General features: G+C 39.7%; 1 protein-coding gene across 1 annotated transcript in view; it reads right to left on the bottom strand.

The window, feature by feature from the left end:
• Positions 1–994: 994 nt before the first annotated feature.
• The window catches only part of DHRS7 (dehydrogenase/reductase (SDR family) member 7), a 16,299-nt gene continuing 213 nt past the window's right edge, over positions 995–17,080 (bottom strand). Inside the window, exons 1-7 of the mRNA XM_006767653.2 lie at positions 17,071–17,080; positions 11,330–11,482; positions 8,859–8,965; positions 7,926–8,165; positions 5,490–5,612; positions 4,077–4,292; positions 995–1,228 (exon numbers count right to left, since the gene is read on the bottom strand). The exon at positions 17,071–17,080 is cut by the window's right edge and continues 213 nt beyond it. Coding sequence (XP_006767716.1) covers positions 1,181–1,228; positions 4,077–4,292; positions 5,490–5,612; positions 7,926–8,165; positions 8,859–8,965; positions 11,330–11,482; positions 17,071–17,080 — 897 coding nt within the window. The 3' untranslated portion in view covers positions 995–1,180. The remainder of the gene's footprint in view (positions 1,229–4,076; positions 4,293–5,489; positions 5,613–7,925; positions 8,166–8,858; positions 8,966–11,329; positions 11,483–17,070) is intronic.

The raw sequence follows: 17,080 nt of genomic DNA, 5'->3' as shown, positions 1-17,080 counted from the left end.
TCCATGTTGCTGTGTCCATTTATTCCATTGCTTTTACTTGCTGTACACCATAGTGTACCTCCATCGTCCCCCTTTCCCAAGGATAGCCACCAGGGTGGCCTCAAACTTCCTCAACAACTATTCTACAGTTACTTTATGTATGTTACCTTGGCTATAGCTAAACTGTGAACTGCTTATAAAGAAGAACCATGATTTTCTCCTGTTACACCCCCCTTTTGACAATAGATAGTTAAGGAATATTTGTTGCTTTTCTATTGTGGCCTATGCATGTTATCTACTGTAAGTTGCTAAAGATTAAAGTAAAATTAATTATAGAGTAAGGGGTTACCAATGGATTCTTCCTGGAGTTTAATCTTGACTTTACCCCTTACTAGCCCTGGGACCTTGGGAAAGTAATACCGACTTGCTTTGGGCATGTTCTTTCTTCCTCTACAAAGGAAGATAATACCACCTACTTTAGTGTACTTTCATGAGGAATAAATGAATTAATACAAAGCACCTCAGCCCTGGCCCGTTTGGCTCAGTGGGTGAAGCGTCGGCCTGCAGACTTAAGCATCCCGGGTTCGATTCTGGTCAAGGGCACACGCCGGGTTGCGGGCTCGATCCCCAGAAGGGGGTGTGCAGGAGGCATTTGATCCATGATCCTCTCTCATCATTGATGTTTCTATCCCTCTCCCTTCCTCTCGGAAATCAATAAAAATATATTTTTTAAAAAGCGCCCCAGTACAGCAAATAGCATATAAAGGGGGTTTTATAAATCATGGCAGCTAGGAGTCCTACTTCCTGTCAATTCTTCTAAGAGAGTGTAAGCCCCTTGGTGGCAGGACCATTTAGATATTTCTTCACATATGCTCATTACCCAGCACTCAGCTTCGTGGAATAGTCCCTACATTTACATTAATGGATTTCTATAATTCTTTGATCAGCATTCCACTAACGTAGATTTTAAGCATAAATGCCAGAGTACGTTAAAATGCTCTCTTATCCAAGAATGTAGTACGTATTACCATCTTTACTGTAAGTGTCATAGTAATCTTTTATTTGTTGTTTATTACATGTTGAAAGGGAAGTTGTATGTATTAAGAAGTAAATTCACAAGTTGGTCTTCTGTGCACAAGAAGATGGCTGTTTTCATGGTTTCCATTTCTCCCTCCAGTGGCTTGAAAATGCAAGTACTCTGTCAGTCATGTTTTGTCTTCCAGATTTTACAATAAGAAGAATCTGCATCCTGAAACAAAGTGACAGCAACATGAGTCAGTGCCACCTTGAATTTACCCCCGTTTTGACAATTCCTTCTGTTTTAAGGAGCTCTATAGTTATGGTTCACTGTTGAGACTTTATAAAACCTGAGCAAATGCTTAAATTAGAATAAAAATCATAGCTAAAATTCTAGATCTAGAAAATGGACTTAGCATCATTATCTCCTCTACTACTAGTAAGCATCTGCTCATGCCATTTTGTGAAATCTCTATTATTACTCCTCTAGAGTAGCATACCTACACTGACTTGTCTTAATAATTACAAAGAATCAGAATATTTAGAATAGAAATATTTGATAGATGACTCTAAAATGTTTTGTGAACTTTTAGTTATATTGCTTAAAATAGAAAACAAAGCAACTCATTCATCCCTAAGGATGTAACATTTCATTTGGGAAGATACACATTTATCACTTCCAAGAACTTGCACTAAGACAAAAATAAAACACAAAATTCAATGCAGCTATTGTTCTTGATTTCTTAAAATAATAAAAATTCATCAGAGTTACAGACATCGTGTTCCTAGCCTCAAGGACAGAAACAAATTCAAGTACTACTGCCAACTAAATTTAATTTGGAATAAAGCTGTATTAGCATTCTCTTAACTTAGATACTTATAAAAAATCAAAATAAGGAAATGGATATATGTAATAGAAAATAATGTGGAGGAAAGAAGCAGGAAGGGGAGAATTGAGGAAAAAAAGTGAGAAACAATTTTTTAGTTCCCATGGTTTTGTGTAAAGAATGAGGTATGATATCTCAGAAATGGTACTGGGAAACAAAATGATGTCCAGTTTATCCTTAAAAAGTAATAAAGCAATAAGACCATGTAATAAACAATATATTAAAGACAGTGGTAGGAAAAAAAGGCCATTACTGTTAGCAAAGGTTAGATGTAATCAAATGCTAGATTTACTGAGTGATGCTTATATTTATAGTTAGATATTGTGTAAATAAAACAAAATAACATCTGCTACAGTAGGACTGAGTCCCTGGTCCTTCTTTTCCCTCTGAAACAACTATTTCTATAACATATTATCTCTCTGGCCTCTTATTTAACTTTGATCTTCACTATCTATTAGCTCAATATCCCTGTACCATCAAAATGAAAGCATTAACAGCTAATCCTCAGTAAGTATAACACTCCACATGTGTTTTAAGAGTTTTCCACATACTAACTCATTCGATCTCAATGACAATCCTTTGACTAGATGCTATTGTCATCAGTAATCTCGTTTTGTAGATGGGGATATTGATTAACAGAGAAGTAACTTGCCTGAGATCTTGGGACAGTAGGGTAGCCTAGCACCAGGATGCCGTCACCTCTAGTAAGATAGTCTTTCCCTCTGGATTCTTATCCATCAGTGGGCACAGTACCACTCTATCAGCTGTACTCCATAAAACTTAGATGTTATCTTTGATGAAGCTCTACCTTTAGACCCATCTTATACCACCAAACCCCAACATTACCAAAATACTTATAAACGATGTGGCCCAAAGAAAACTGGTCCGTAGTACAAGTTGGTAGAAAATATGTAACTCCTCCCCACACCCCCCTCACCTTTATGGTTTTTCAAGCTCCAGAGAGGTTAGTGCAGTATGGAAGTTTTATAACCTTTAAGTCTTTTTAAGCATTTTGTTTTAAGCATTTTTTTTTCACTAATTCATTTTTACTATCCTGCAAAAGTTGAAGTAAAATAAATGTATGGCAATTCATGGATTGCTTAAATAGTGGTAGGTTATATAACGATACATATGGTATGATCCCATTTTAGAATTCTCTTTATATATCAATCCCTACTAAATTCTTTCTTTAAAAAAGTAGTATCACTGAAAGACATACTTCAACAATAAAACCATCCTGCCCTGACCAGTTTTACTCAGTGGATAGAGCGTCGGCCTGCGGACTGAAAGGTCCCAGGTTCGATTCTGGTCAAGGGCATGTACCTTGGTTGCGGGCACATCCCCAGTAGGAGGTGTGCAGGAGGCAGCTGATCGATGTTTCTCTCTCATTGATGTTTCTAACTCTCTATCCCTCTCCCTTCCTCTCTGAAAAAAAACCAATAATATATATTTTAAGAAAACCAAAAAAACAAAACCATCCACAGAAATAACCTTTCTTTGTGTAAGAAAGAAAGGTTATATATCTATAATTATATATCTATAATTTTTGGCATAACTCCTTACATTTCCTGTGCTGTTTATATATTAAACTCTTTTGATGGTCACAATTTTCTCAGAAGCAGTTCATAACATTCCTCACTTTTCTAAAGAATGACTGTTGAAAGAATGAGTGATCAGCATATTTTCTTAGACATGGACATAGGCACAGCTCAGATGTGCAGCGTGCTTCTGGATCAAGTCAAAAGAACCAGCACTACCCAGTGAGAGTGCATCAGTTTTAACAGCACAGTAACTGGTAAGCACTGGGCAAAGTTCACGTGGTCCTGGGGAGAAATAAGAGGGGAGGCCAGATACCAACCCATGGAGGGGACACCAGAGCTGAGACTTATAGGATGAGTAAGAGTTTGTGAGGAGAAAGCGCGTTTGGCACATATACTGGTCAAACAATGAGTGTAGAAGCAAAAATGGCAATCTCTGATTTGATTTTAACCTTGTAGAAAACTTTTTTCTCCAAGATCAGTAGTAATTTATAATAAACCAACAGATATGCATGGGCATAGAATACGTCTAGTATCTTTTGTATTGCTATCATGAGATTAGTGCAGAGTTAGTAAGAAAAGTTTTTAAGCACTAGAAAATTTCATACTTTCCTAAAGATTGATATGTATTAAGAAATTTATAAATTGTTCTTACCAGTCCTTTCTTAAAGTTCTCAATCCTTTTCTTCCCTAATTTGTTTGTTACCCACAAGGCCCAGGTTGGCATATACTGCCACAAATACGCCATTGCCAAGAAAGGTTGATCCGAAATCCAAACTTCTTTCAAGTCATTGGCCATGCTGATTAACATCAGCCGCACGCACCGACTGGTCGCCATCTTGTAGGACTGGTCTCCATCACTATGCATAGCCTAAGAAATATTTTAAAAATTAAGTGAATGGTGAGTATTTATCCAAGGTATTTCACAGAACTTTTAAGCTAGAAAGGACCCAGAAGTCAGCTAGTTGACTTTTTAATGTGACCTCACACCTCTTCAGACCCCAGTGGATACTAATAGGTGTCTAAAATATTCCCAAAAGCCTAACAGGAAACACAGACTTACCAGATAAGATTGTACAGGCTAACTAAAAGATGAAGGTTTTTGGCTTTTAATTACAGTTGTATCATCTTAATGTACTTAATGATAATTATATATCACTTTAGTAATAAAAATCTTTAAACAAATTAACACATACATTTAACAAATGGAAGTCTAGAAAACATAGAGTCCATGGGGGTAAAACAGAGCAAAAAGATAAAAGTGGTTTCTTGGTAGTGAACAAATCTGGCACTGCTCATCTAATTAACCCACTACCATTCTATCAATAAACAAATTGAGGCCCAGAAAGGTAGCAATTCATCCGTGCTCACACAGATCACTACAATAACCAGGTCTACATGCCAAGTCCCTTGATTCCTATAATTGGGTGATTATTCTATTTTACCTTAGCGCCTCCACAAAAAATGTGAAAATATAAGTTATATCTGTTAACATTTACATAGAAGCATATACAGACTTATGTCTCAGTAGAAATAGATCTTAATGAAGAAGGAAAATGTCATGGTTTTTAGAGGGATTTTGGTATTATTGAGTGACACTGGATTCTTCGTGAGACATGTGCTATTCATTTGATAAATCACTTTGTGATGTGTAATCTGAGCTGAGGAAAACAGACTTGGAGGAGGCTAAAATAAAATTATCAAAAGTGTTTTTCTAAGCTCCTTCACTGGGATTCCTCTTTAAAAGCCCAGGCGGGTTAATATACTGAAATTCAGCCACACAGAACCTCTCAGTGTTGCTATAATTTATGCATTTATAGAAACTGGGTTTTTTAAATCACATAATAGTGGGTCACTTACCAGTACTATCTCAGCAATTTCTTTAGCCTTTATTAAAACTGGCTGCTAAAACACTATCAGCCAACCTTAACAATTTTCCTAATGCTATGAGTTAAGGTTTATAAATAAGTCATAAGCAATTCTAATATGAAAACCTGAGGCACAGTGATACAAAACCTACATATGACTATGAAACCATTCAAATTATACCCCAACAAGAAATGTTTACCTGTGTGGTATCATTACGTAGGGAGTTCTTCACAATATTTGATTGCACTGGTCCTGGGTAAATGTTAGAAACTACTATACCTGGGTACGTGGCAAGTTCGGTTCGGAGGCCATTAAAAAAACCCTAATATAAAATAAAGCAAATAAAATAAATACAGACACATCTCATGAAATTACTTGTCTTTGACTATGAAGGACAATAAGCAGCACATTATAAAATATGTTCTGAAATGCCTGAATAAAGCACAGGAAATGTAATTGTGCAATCTTATTAGCCATTTTTAACCTTAAGACTGGAGGCAATCAAGAAAAGCATTCTCAGCTCTTTCCGGGTATGAGTGGCTCACCTGTTTGGAAGTGGTGGATCAGGCCATCAGTGATTTTTAGGGTAGGCAAGCACTGAATAGGTGAAAAACTGCCCCCTGTAGATTCTGATATACCCTCCTTAGACCAGTCCCCATGTCCCCACTCTAAAAGGGGTGCATGTTTTCCACTGAAAATCACTCAGATTTGGTTTCTTTTTATCCCTCAAGGTGGTTTAAGATGCCCATTATTGGGGCAAGAGGGAGTGAGAGGGATTAGTACTTAACAAACTCTCAAGGAAAAATTCAACTTTTTCTATTTATTACTAGTTTAACAGACAATTAGTTTCAGCCAACATCCATCTTTTCTGGGTGGTAAAGACCCTCTAGACCAGCGGTTCTCAACCTGTGGGTCGCGACCCTTTCACAGGGGTCGCCTAAGACCATCCTGCATATCAGATATTTACATTACAATTTATATTTCCCTAATCTCTTTTCCTAATTTAGGGAATGGTCCAAGACTAGAAGCTGAATTAACTACTGAAAAGCATAAACAGCTAACCCAGGGTACATTTATCTGTGATCCAACAACATTAAATAGTTTTACCAGCCCTTAATGCTGATCTCTAACAAATAGGGCCTGTGAGGATCCATGCTGTCAGAGACACAAACAGTGCCTAACTCAGATGGACAGGGAAAAAGGCTAAGTGAATGAACTCCCAAAACCTTAGCTTTCCGCCCCGCTTTAGCAAAGGGGAGAGAGGACAGACACCATGAGAGCCAACACATCAAACATCAGCACCTCTCCTTGTTTGAGATCACATCTAGTATAGTCTGTGAACATTTCAGTGATAAACAAGTTCACTCTACAGCTTGCTGGGCATCAGGGAAGGAAACATGCTCTTCAAGGAGCCTTCTGGTTTCAGAGTTCAGCTACTGGTATAAGCAACTAGTCTCAATCTGCCACATGGTGTCAGAGCATCAAATCCAGTAACAAAACAGTGAGTCTTGGAGGGCAGGCCAAACACCTCATATTATCTGACTGAAAACATCCTGCATGTCTTATGAGATAGTTGGTGCCAAACAGATGGTGTAGCTGCTTTCCCTCATCTACCAGCCCGAGACTTGCCCAACTGCTCTGCAGGAAGTGACTGATACCTTATAGTGCCACATATGAGGAAATCATCAGTGTAGCATTCCATTTCATCACTCTCTTCAACTGTCTACTTTTCACAACAGAAAGGACATCCTAAGGAACTAAAGCTTCAAATTTTCATGAAGCTGATGATCAGTCAGCTATTCATCTCATTATTCCAACAGTGAAACATTCTATGTAAACTGACCTTCAACAGCATTAATTATAAATTGTGTGTCTCCTTTAATTATTCTTCTCCTCTTGGCCTTATGATCTAATTTGTCCCATGTTGCAGTTTAATAACATTTCTTCATATCCACTCTTAGCCAACATTAAAAATTCATACGTTTCTAATATTCCCATCTCATAAGTTAAGCAAACCAAACCAAGCTTTTCTCCTAGCCTCTGCCTTGACTAGATTTTCTTCTTCCAATGCACCCAAGGCAAATTGAGTCAAAGCTAAACCCAGCAAGGGATATGAAGATCAAGCTAAACATCTAGTGGGTAGTTCCTATTTCTGACATGCATATATATATATATATATTTAGACCAGGTAAGATAAACCCCACCTAAAAGGGAAAAGGAAAAATAAGTCAGAAATGGGGAGGAAAATTACATCCTGAAGTATGTAAAGAAGTGAGGGGTAGACCCCAAATTTGCCAAGAAGATATGGTAGAAATGAGAAGGGGAAGGGTGACATATTGACTAGACTATAATTCTTGAGGTCAGGGACCATATCTCATCTTTATATTCCCAGGATCTGTTGGCAGTGTATGACACAATGTAGGTGCTCAATACATGTTTGTTGAATTACAAAGAGGCATGTGAGGCTCAAGTCTTTTTTAGCATTTTCTGGGAATGTTATCTATCAAAGGTCTCCTTGGGGTTCTCTCTGTCTCTCCACATCACTGCCCAGTTCCAATGACCTCTTACAGTGATGGCCATATCCCCACATGTACATTCAGGTCAGTTCTATCAAAGTTTGTTTGAGCAGACTTACCCGAAGAGCATGTTTGCTTGCACAATATCCACTGGAAAGGGGTGCAGACATGATACCCATGATGCTATTCACAGTTACAATCTTTCCTTGCTTCCTCTCGATCATGTGAGGCAGAACACATTTTGTCAAGGACACGGTTCCTAAGTAGTTAAGCTCTATCAGCTCCTTGTAGACATCCATGCTGGCTTCCACACACAGAGAACGCTGGGACCTTCCACCATTGTTGACCAGAATGTCGATCTAGACAATACAATTAGAAAAGAGGCACTGTGGTGATGACCTGTTGCTGGATTGATGGAATCCCTAGGGGTGGTTACTTAGACTGATAACTTGAAGAATCACTGGAAAAGTCTGGTGTATTTTCAGTCAGTAATAAAAATATAAAATAAAAATTAGAATTCATCCATGGAATTAAATTCTATTTTAGGTGACTCTTTATGGAAAGTAGTGTCATAAAAATAAAAGGCGCCCTGACCAATTTGGCTCAGTGGCTAGAGCGTTGGCCTGTGGACTGAAGAGTCCCAGGTTCAATTCCGATCAAGGGCATGTACCTTGGTTGTGGGCACATCCCTAGTAGGAGGTGTGCAGGAAGCAGCTGATGGATGTTTCTCTCTCATGGATGTTTCTAACTCTCTATCCCTCTCCCTCTCTGTAAAAAATCAATAAAATATATTTTTAAAAAATTAAAAATAAATAAAAGGCACTCAATTTTTAGTTTCCTTTGTTCTACAAGGAAGAGTTAATACTTGTTAAGGTATGAAAAGTACTAATTTCACAAAGCCAACAACTCAGAGGTTAAAAGACCTAACTCATGGGCCTTGATCTCTCTGCATGGACCCATTTGCCTAAAGCCCTTTTAATGAAAGCACCACAAATGGGAATCTCTTTGCAGCTACTTCAAAGCAAAACATGTCAATTCAAAATGCTACTTACTTTACCAAACTCCTGCAGAACCGCTTTGGTCGCCACTTCATGTGAACTTAAGTCAGCCAGGTCAAAGGGCAAAACAAGTATGTCTTTTCCTTTTAAATTGCCATGCTCTAAATAAAGACACTAAAAATTAGTGTGGAAGTCATGCAACAGTTCAATCAAGCTCTTTGCTACTTGCATTAACACCCATCCTACAACCAGACTTGGCAACAAACTCATTTCTGAGTGATTCTGCGGAAGAGTTTCTCAGTGATCAAGAAGAGGACTGGTGGTAATGTGGCAACATCTTAGCGGATAAAAGCTGGCTGGGTACACAGGAAATAGAATAGCTCTCCTCAACTTGTATATAAACAGTCTAATGTTGGAACAGACTCTAGAAGAAGTCGAGACAGTACTACATGCTAAAAAAAAAAAAATTGCGAGGGCCGGGTCCATGTGGCTCAGCAGTTGAGTGTCGACCTATGAACCAGGAGGTGATGGTTCAATTCCAGGTCAGGGCACATGCCTGGGTTTTGGCCTCGATCCCCAGGAGAGGGTGTGTAGGAGGCAGTCAATCAGTGATTCTCTCTCATCACTGATGTTTCTCTCTCTCCCTCTCCCTTCCTTTCTGAAATCAATGAAAATATATTTTAGAAAAATTTTGGGAGCAATTTCTTTAAAGTACAGAGGCACTTTTGTTTTATGATAAGTTCACAAAGTTAGTTGCTCTTTTACACACACTGAAAAACAAAGTTTATGCTTAAGATCAGGAAGAAGCTCAGAGCCCCTTTGGTGACATGACACATAAAAGCTTCCTTCCAGAGGCTAAGGATCCCAGGAGGCACACAAGGAAAAATACATAATCCTGGAATTCCCAACCAGGAAACATGTTGGACTGTATAGCCCTTTCTATTTCTGTTCATTAAAAAAAAAATATTCTCCTTGTGAACTCTAACCTTGGAGTACAATAAGTAGTGCCAGTAAGAAAAAACAAGCAAGTAGAGAGATATGTAAAAGCTTTATGGGCAAAGGAGTAAATTGTGAAAATTAACTATTTTAAAAGAAAGAGAAAAGTTTGCACCAGTTGTCTGACAGATAAAAGGAAAACAATCAGCTTCATTCCAACTAAGAAATGCTGATACGATTCATTTTTGCCAGTACAGGAATTGCAGGTCTCGACAGTGGAAGAGCAACTACCATAAGAAATGGCCCAGCCCTGGCAGGTGCTTCCCAGTGGGTAGAGCATTCGCTGCACACCAAAGGGTCACAGGTTCAATTCCTGGTCAAGGGCACATACCTGGGTTGCAGGTTCACTCCCCAGCTCCACACAGGGCGCATGTGGGAGGTAACCAATCAATGTGTGCCTCTCACATCGATGATCCTTCCCACCCCCCCTCGCTTTCACTTTCAAAATCAATAGAAAAAATAAACTCAGGTGAGGATTAACAAACAAAACAAACAACAAGCCGAAACCGGTTTGGCTCAGTGGATAGAGCGTCGGCCTGCGGACTGAAAGGTCCCAGGTTCGATTCCAGTCAAGGGCATGTACCTGGGTTGCGGGCACATCCCCAGTGGGGGGTGTGCAGGAGGCAGCTGATCGATGTTTCTCTCTCATCGATGTTTCTAACTCTCTATCTCTCTCCCTTCCTCTCTGTAAAATATCAATAAAATATATTTTAAAAAAAAAACACAAAAAAACAAAAGCAAAGAAAGAAATGGCCCAAGGCAGAAACACCAGAGGCCTTTGAACTCAGTGTCCTGAAACGGCCCTAGTAGCTTTCGCAACTGACTCATTTCTTGGTGGTTAGTTCCATCAGCAAAGTGAAAGAAAGGTTTCTAAAGAATGATAGGTAGATGACCAAAAAAATGGCCTGCTGGAAAATTCAAAATTATCTCAGTTTAGATACTAAGTGTCTGTGAGAAAATATAACCTTATTACTTACGGCTGCTTTCAATGTGAACATAATTACGTTAAAACACAAACAAAAATAAATATTGTTGCAACATATAGCAATATGAAAAATATTGTCTCAAGTTGCATTTTTTAAACTTCATCCTTTATAACAACAATTTTATATCATCCTATATGACTTCAATATCTGACATTTTAGCAGAATGTGTCAGGATCCTTTCTAATTAAATTTCTGTGCTTAACATGTGTGTCATACATAAAAACCAAACTATTCCTTCTTTAAGTCAAAAATATAAGAGATGTATGTGATTTCAAAAAATCCATCAACATTTGAGAGAATTGGTGGTCACTCCCTAATGCCAAGAGGCAATGCGAAAAAAAGTAGAAAGGCGGCAGAAAAAGGGCAGAAAAAGAGAAGGGCAGCTAATTAAGAGATGCCAAAAGGAAGAGGATTTGGATCAAAACACTTGGAGTATTTGGAACCAGAGTATACTGCCCAGGAAAATCCCAGTCTTACTCCTGAAATTCCCCAAACTGTACTTGAGTTTGTATTGTGATTTATCGCTATTTCAGATTTACTTACCAAGGCATCTTCTTTTCACCCTTTCCAGCTCTTGCTCTCTCCTGGCAGACAGCACCAGAGAAACTCCTAGTTTCGACAGCTGGTAAGCCAGCTCCTCACCAATGCCACTGGATGCTCCAGTCACCCACACCACCATGTCCGTCAGCTCCCATTCTATTGAGAAAGGAGTAAGGAGTGAGGGGAGAAAATAAGCTATGGATTACACCCATATCCAGAGATTATCCCCCCAAAAAGGTATTTTAAACAATACCCCTAATTATGAATATATAATGTGTGGAACTTAAAATTTTAAATATACTGTTAATGGCCTTGATATTATGGTGATAGTCTCACAGATGTATACTTCTCCCCACACTCAAGTTGTTTGTAAAACTATGTGCATTTTTTTTAAAAAAAATATGTTTTTATTGATTTCAGGGAGAGGGAGAGATAGAAGCATCAATGATGAGAGAGAATCATGGATCGACTCCCTCCTGCACACCCGCTACTGGGATCGAGCCTGAAACCTGGGCTTGTGCCCTGACTGGGAATTGAACCATGACCTCCTGGTTCATGGATCAAGGCTTCACCACTGACCCACACCAACTGGGCTACGTGCACTTTTATATGATTATCATACCTCAATAAAGTGATTTTTAATTTTTTCTATTAAATATCCTAAGAAAACTCCTACGCAATTAAAAAAGCATGAATATAAATCATATTGGTAACAGTTATCAATTCTTTTATTTTGTGTATTCAGACCCTTGGGTGAGTTTTCCAAACTTTACTTCAAGGTAAACCTTGTAACTCCATGGTCTGACTTCAAGGTTCTACTCATCTATGTATTTGATGGAGAAAAAGTAAGGCTAAGTAAATAGAAAGTCTGCCTAGACTCACTTTCTCACTTTCCTTCTCCGTAAAACGAGGGATTCAGAGTAAGTTGATTACTAAAGGTCCTATCCAGTTGTCAATTCTATTATTCTAATTTTTTGCAATGGAGGTATTGATAATGAATCTGAATATGCTAAGTCCTATTCTATGGTATGGCAAAACTACCCTGGACTTTAAAAGTCATACGTTCCCCCTCTGTCAATCATATCTGATGCCTATCAAGTACAGGTCATTTTGTAAAAATGTTCCCCCAAATGCCTCTGCTTTCATCCTAGGAGAATCCGGTGGTTCATCCACTATGAAATGCGTGACAGCGAGATGAAATGCTATACTCTGCTTGCCCAATCATGTTCTCATTAAATAAAAATGTTACAATAATAAAGCAATGACGAGTGATTTATCCTCCTTTTGTCCAATGGAAAAAAACTTGTTTGCAATGCAGGAGAGGAGAGCCTCTGTCTCTCTGAAAGTGTCGAGTCACTGTGATGCAACATTCCTGTATGCCTTATTCATCAAAATGTGTTACTTATTTAAAAAATAGTTAAGCCAGGAATCACTTAACATGTGCATTTCTGGTTTTCTATTAGAAACATTAACAATCGGGAAACTAGTTTACTATTTTCATCAAACAATTCTACAGCCTGTTAGGTTGACAGTCTGAGATCCAGAAATTGCCAGGGTTCAAATCCCAACTCCACCACACACAGCAGTGAAATGCCCCTGTGTGAGAACTCGGAACCTTCATTTTCTACAACTGAAAAATGGGATTAATAAGAACTCCTCCACTGAACTGTTGAGAGGTATGAGTTAAAACCTGTAGTGTTCTCAGAGCAGTGTGTGACTCATACCCAGTGCTTAATCAAATGTCCATTGTAATCACTGCTAAAAGTCTTTAAAAAAAATAGATGTTTTAAAACCAAAACATAAGATATTCACTCAGTAACTTGTGTGTCCCAATTTCTCCAGCCAGGGGCCATGGGTTACTAACTGTAACCGCTTACCATTTTGTTCATTACTTCCTATGTGTTTGCATTGCCTTATTAAAATCCTCAGAAGAACCTTATGAAGTAAGAATTATCTCAATTTTATAAGAAAGGAAACTGAGGTTTATAGAAATTAATTTACCGCATTGGACTACAAACTCTCTTAAGGCTGAGACCCTATCTGCCTTGTTCCTTGCTGGGTCCTCAGTGCCTAGCACACTGCAATATAAATAACCGTAGAAAAAACACCCAAGAGCCCTAGCAGAACTGGGAGATGAGCCCAGGCACATCTAGCCCCGAAGTCCACACACTGACCACTAGACTCTGGTGCCCGCATTCTAATATAACCAATGTTTTACAACCCAACTGTTTTTCAGCCATTCAAGAAAAAGCAACTTGTCCTCAGGAAAGAGGTTTCACGTAAATATCTGAACGGAGAATGGAAACATCCCAAATACCATGTCTAGCCTACAATGCTTTCCCATCATATAATATGCTTTTCCTGGAAAGGCACAACTGAGCCACCTCCTAAAGGACTTTCTCAGGAATATAAAAATGTCTAAGTCAGGTATAGTCATTTATCCATTCATCGACTACTGATTGTCCCAACGTTCTGCAATTCTCAGACTCTAGGGTAAATACAGTTTGTTTATAATAACTACTTACTAATTACCATAGGACTAACAAAGATTTTATTTTACCCCAATATTCGAATATTATTGAAATCCAACGATTTACTTTAGTCCACCTGCAGTTCTAGAACCTTCCTGATGAAGAAAATCTTTAGCACTAACTTTTATTTGCCAATTCCACAGAATCTGGCTTACACAGCGGTCTCCCTAAAAAGCCTCTGAAAGCAGATTCTCGAAGTTGGAAGGGAACTTACAGTTCACCCCCAAACCCAGTTTGCGAATTCTCTCCCCAGGTTGGCTAGTCTCAACTTCATTCCCTCATAGGAGGAGAAAGCTAGTTACCTCCGAGGCAAGTGCTCCTTGTTTGGCCCAGTCTAATCATTCAAGGAGTTCAAGGATTCTAACAGTGATGCGATGATATACCTTTAACTTCTCCCCGCCAGCACCTGACGCCTTGAGGCATCGGAAAGAATAACTCAAGCCTGTCTTGCACGTGACAATCCCTCATTTCTTTGAAGTCAGCTGTTATGTCCTCCTTAAGTCCTCTCCTCTTGCTTCTTTCTCTAAGGCTACAGAATACATAAACACCTCCAATTTCTGCTACCCTCCCTCAGATGACATGGCATCAGGTTACCTCACTCTTCCGCTCACACCCCTCGGCACAAGCTCTAGTTGGTCAACGTCCCACTCTATTGAAAGGAGCTGACCAGAGCAGGACACAGGATTCCCCCGGGGGTCTGTACAGTTCAGAGCAGGGTAAGACGACTAAATTGCTTCGGTTGTTCCCCAGAAGACAGGCTGTGCGAGGGCCCGGACAGTGGCTGGAGCAGTCATCGCTGGATCCCCAGTGCCCAGCACAGAGGCTGACACGGTTTATGGAAGACATCTGTTGTTGTTTGCAGTTTGTTGCTTCAAGACACTAAATATCTCCCGGGCTTGCCTAATTTTTCTGGCATTCAGTTCACAGTTGACTCATATTTAGGTTACTGTCAACTAAAACCCGAGTTTTCCCCACATGTGCTGCTGCTGAGACTGTCTCTACTCTGGACTCGTGCCATAGATTTTTCCCTGGACTAAGGTGCAGTATCTAAAATTAGTCACCCTTAAATGTCATCATGAGAGAGATATGCCTGGAAATGCAGAGAATGTCTCTAGAAGGATACATAACAGGTAGGAAATGGTGTGGCCTCCAGGGAGGCAGACTGGCTAGCTGGGGGAGGAGGCTGGGAAAGCAAGAGCTTTAGTTTTCACTGTATAACCTTTTGTATTTTTAATTTCCTATTGTGTGAGTACATAGTTTATTTTTCAAGTAACAAAAACTAACTCCCCAGAGAAGATAAGGAGGATAATTTTTTTTCACTTTGGTCTACCCAGTCTGAGCTGTTTTGGAACCTGAGTCTACCCCATATTCCTTTAACTTTTTTTCAGTATCACCCCTACCCCGAGAAGTCCTATAAGTCATTTTTTTCCTAATAACTGAAAGGTCCCCAGTTCAATTCCCGCCAAGGGCACATGCCCAGGTTGCAGGCTCCGTCCCCAGTGTGGGGTGTGCAAGAGGCAGCCCATCAATGATTCTCTCTCATCATTGATGTTTCTTTCTCTCTTTCTCTCTCTCTCTCTCTCTCTCTCTCTCCCCCTTCCTCTCTGAAATCAATAAATATATATATAAAGCATTGAGAATCAAACACAAACATCACAAAGCAGCCAGTAGGCACATGCATTCCATCTGCTGAGATGGATGGAGCAAACCATCAAGAGTCTGCCAATCACAGCCATCAATTTGTCATAATTTTGTAGCACTGCCCTTGCGTATGTGTAGTATATTTTGCATGAACTCAATAATGTCAGTTGCATAAGTTTTACTCCACCCCCCAATAAGAAAGAATGAGAGAAATGAAATACTAAAGAATAAGATTTTGTCGGGTAGGTTTTAGCTTTGGAGGGACCCTCTAAGATTTTTTTCGGTCCCCAAGAACCAATTTTCACCCTCACGGAAGCAGTACTGCTTCCCTTCTCTCCGGGCCCCATTTTAAAAGCAGAGTAGTTCTCGCTTCCAAGCAAACCTACCTGAATGATGAATCTTTTCCTACTGGAAACTTGGTCCAGGGAAACCCCACTCCCCCCGGCCCTTATGAATCCAAAGCCCAACTTTGGGCAGGTCATTAAATTTCTCTGAATATTAGTTTCCCTACCTGGAAGATAAGATTTGCAAAGCCTACTTTGTACGAGTCCTTGTAAAAAATAAAGGTCACATCTGTAAAGAGCCAAGCACACTGTATTTAATGAATGTTAAGCAGGGCACAGATACAGGTGGGACATGCAGAATGCCCGCTTAGTATGCCAATAATGACCTTTCTCCAGGCAAAATGCCAATTTAGTCCTTTCCGGCTCTATACCTTTACTATTCCAGCAAGTAAGTAGGACCAAACTCTAGATTATGTGGAGAAAGAAAGGATGTTTTAACTGCTCCCACTAAAAATCAGTAACCAAAGGAGAATATAGAGCCTTTCAAATTCCTTACTGGGCCTATTCCATGAGGATAATCACATATACTTTTCAACAGTTTCAACATGAAAAGTAAATGATAGAAAGAAGTGCTGTACTTTCTGCATCCTGAAAAAAGTTTGCCTTGAAGAGTAAGTATTTCCAAACTCTATTTTCAGATTCCCCGATGACAAGAGGGGGACGACCCAACCCTATGTGTACATCCTTTCCACCTGGTGTGAAATGTTAATCTCTGAAATGTATGTATTTCTCGCTCACTCTCCCTATACAAACAGCCCTCACGCTTCCAAGTTAAAGCACAGTTTTAAGGCTTCTCAGAGTTCTTCTCTCGGGCATGTCCTCAATTTGACCCAAATAAAAACCTTTTTCTTCAATTTATAGAGGTCCAGGTGTTCTCTTCGTTGACAATCTCAAATTTTACCATTTCAAAACCCTCGGAGTGAAAAGTAGTGGATAAACAACTTCAGCAAGTAGACATACGCAGCTCTGGTCCGCAGAAGGGATCTCTCTCTTATAAAGCGGGGAGATGCGCTCACTATTTCTCAAAGTATCGCCGGGAGTCCGCTAACAGCTTAGGGTGCTGAGGGCCCCCTCCCAGTCCAGCAAGTCCAGCCGACCCGGAGAGAAAACAACGGGCAGACGCGCCTCCTCCTCCCCCACCCGCAGCCGCAGGAAAAGGCTGAGCCCGGCGACGCGGAAGCTCCACGGCACCAGGAGAGACGCGGAGGCAGCGCAATCTCGGCGGCACGGGGCCGACA

The sequence above is a fragment of the Myotis davidii genome, unplaced genomic scaffold (assembly GCF_000327345.1).
Source record: "Myotis davidii unplaced genomic scaffold, ASM32734v1 scaffold281, whole genome shotgun sequence".
NCBI lineage: Eukaryota > Metazoa > Chordata > Mammalia > Chiroptera > Vespertilionidae > Myotis > Myotis davidii.
Note: the sequence above shows the minus strand (reverse complement) of the source record. Positions and strands in the feature narration are given on the sequence as shown.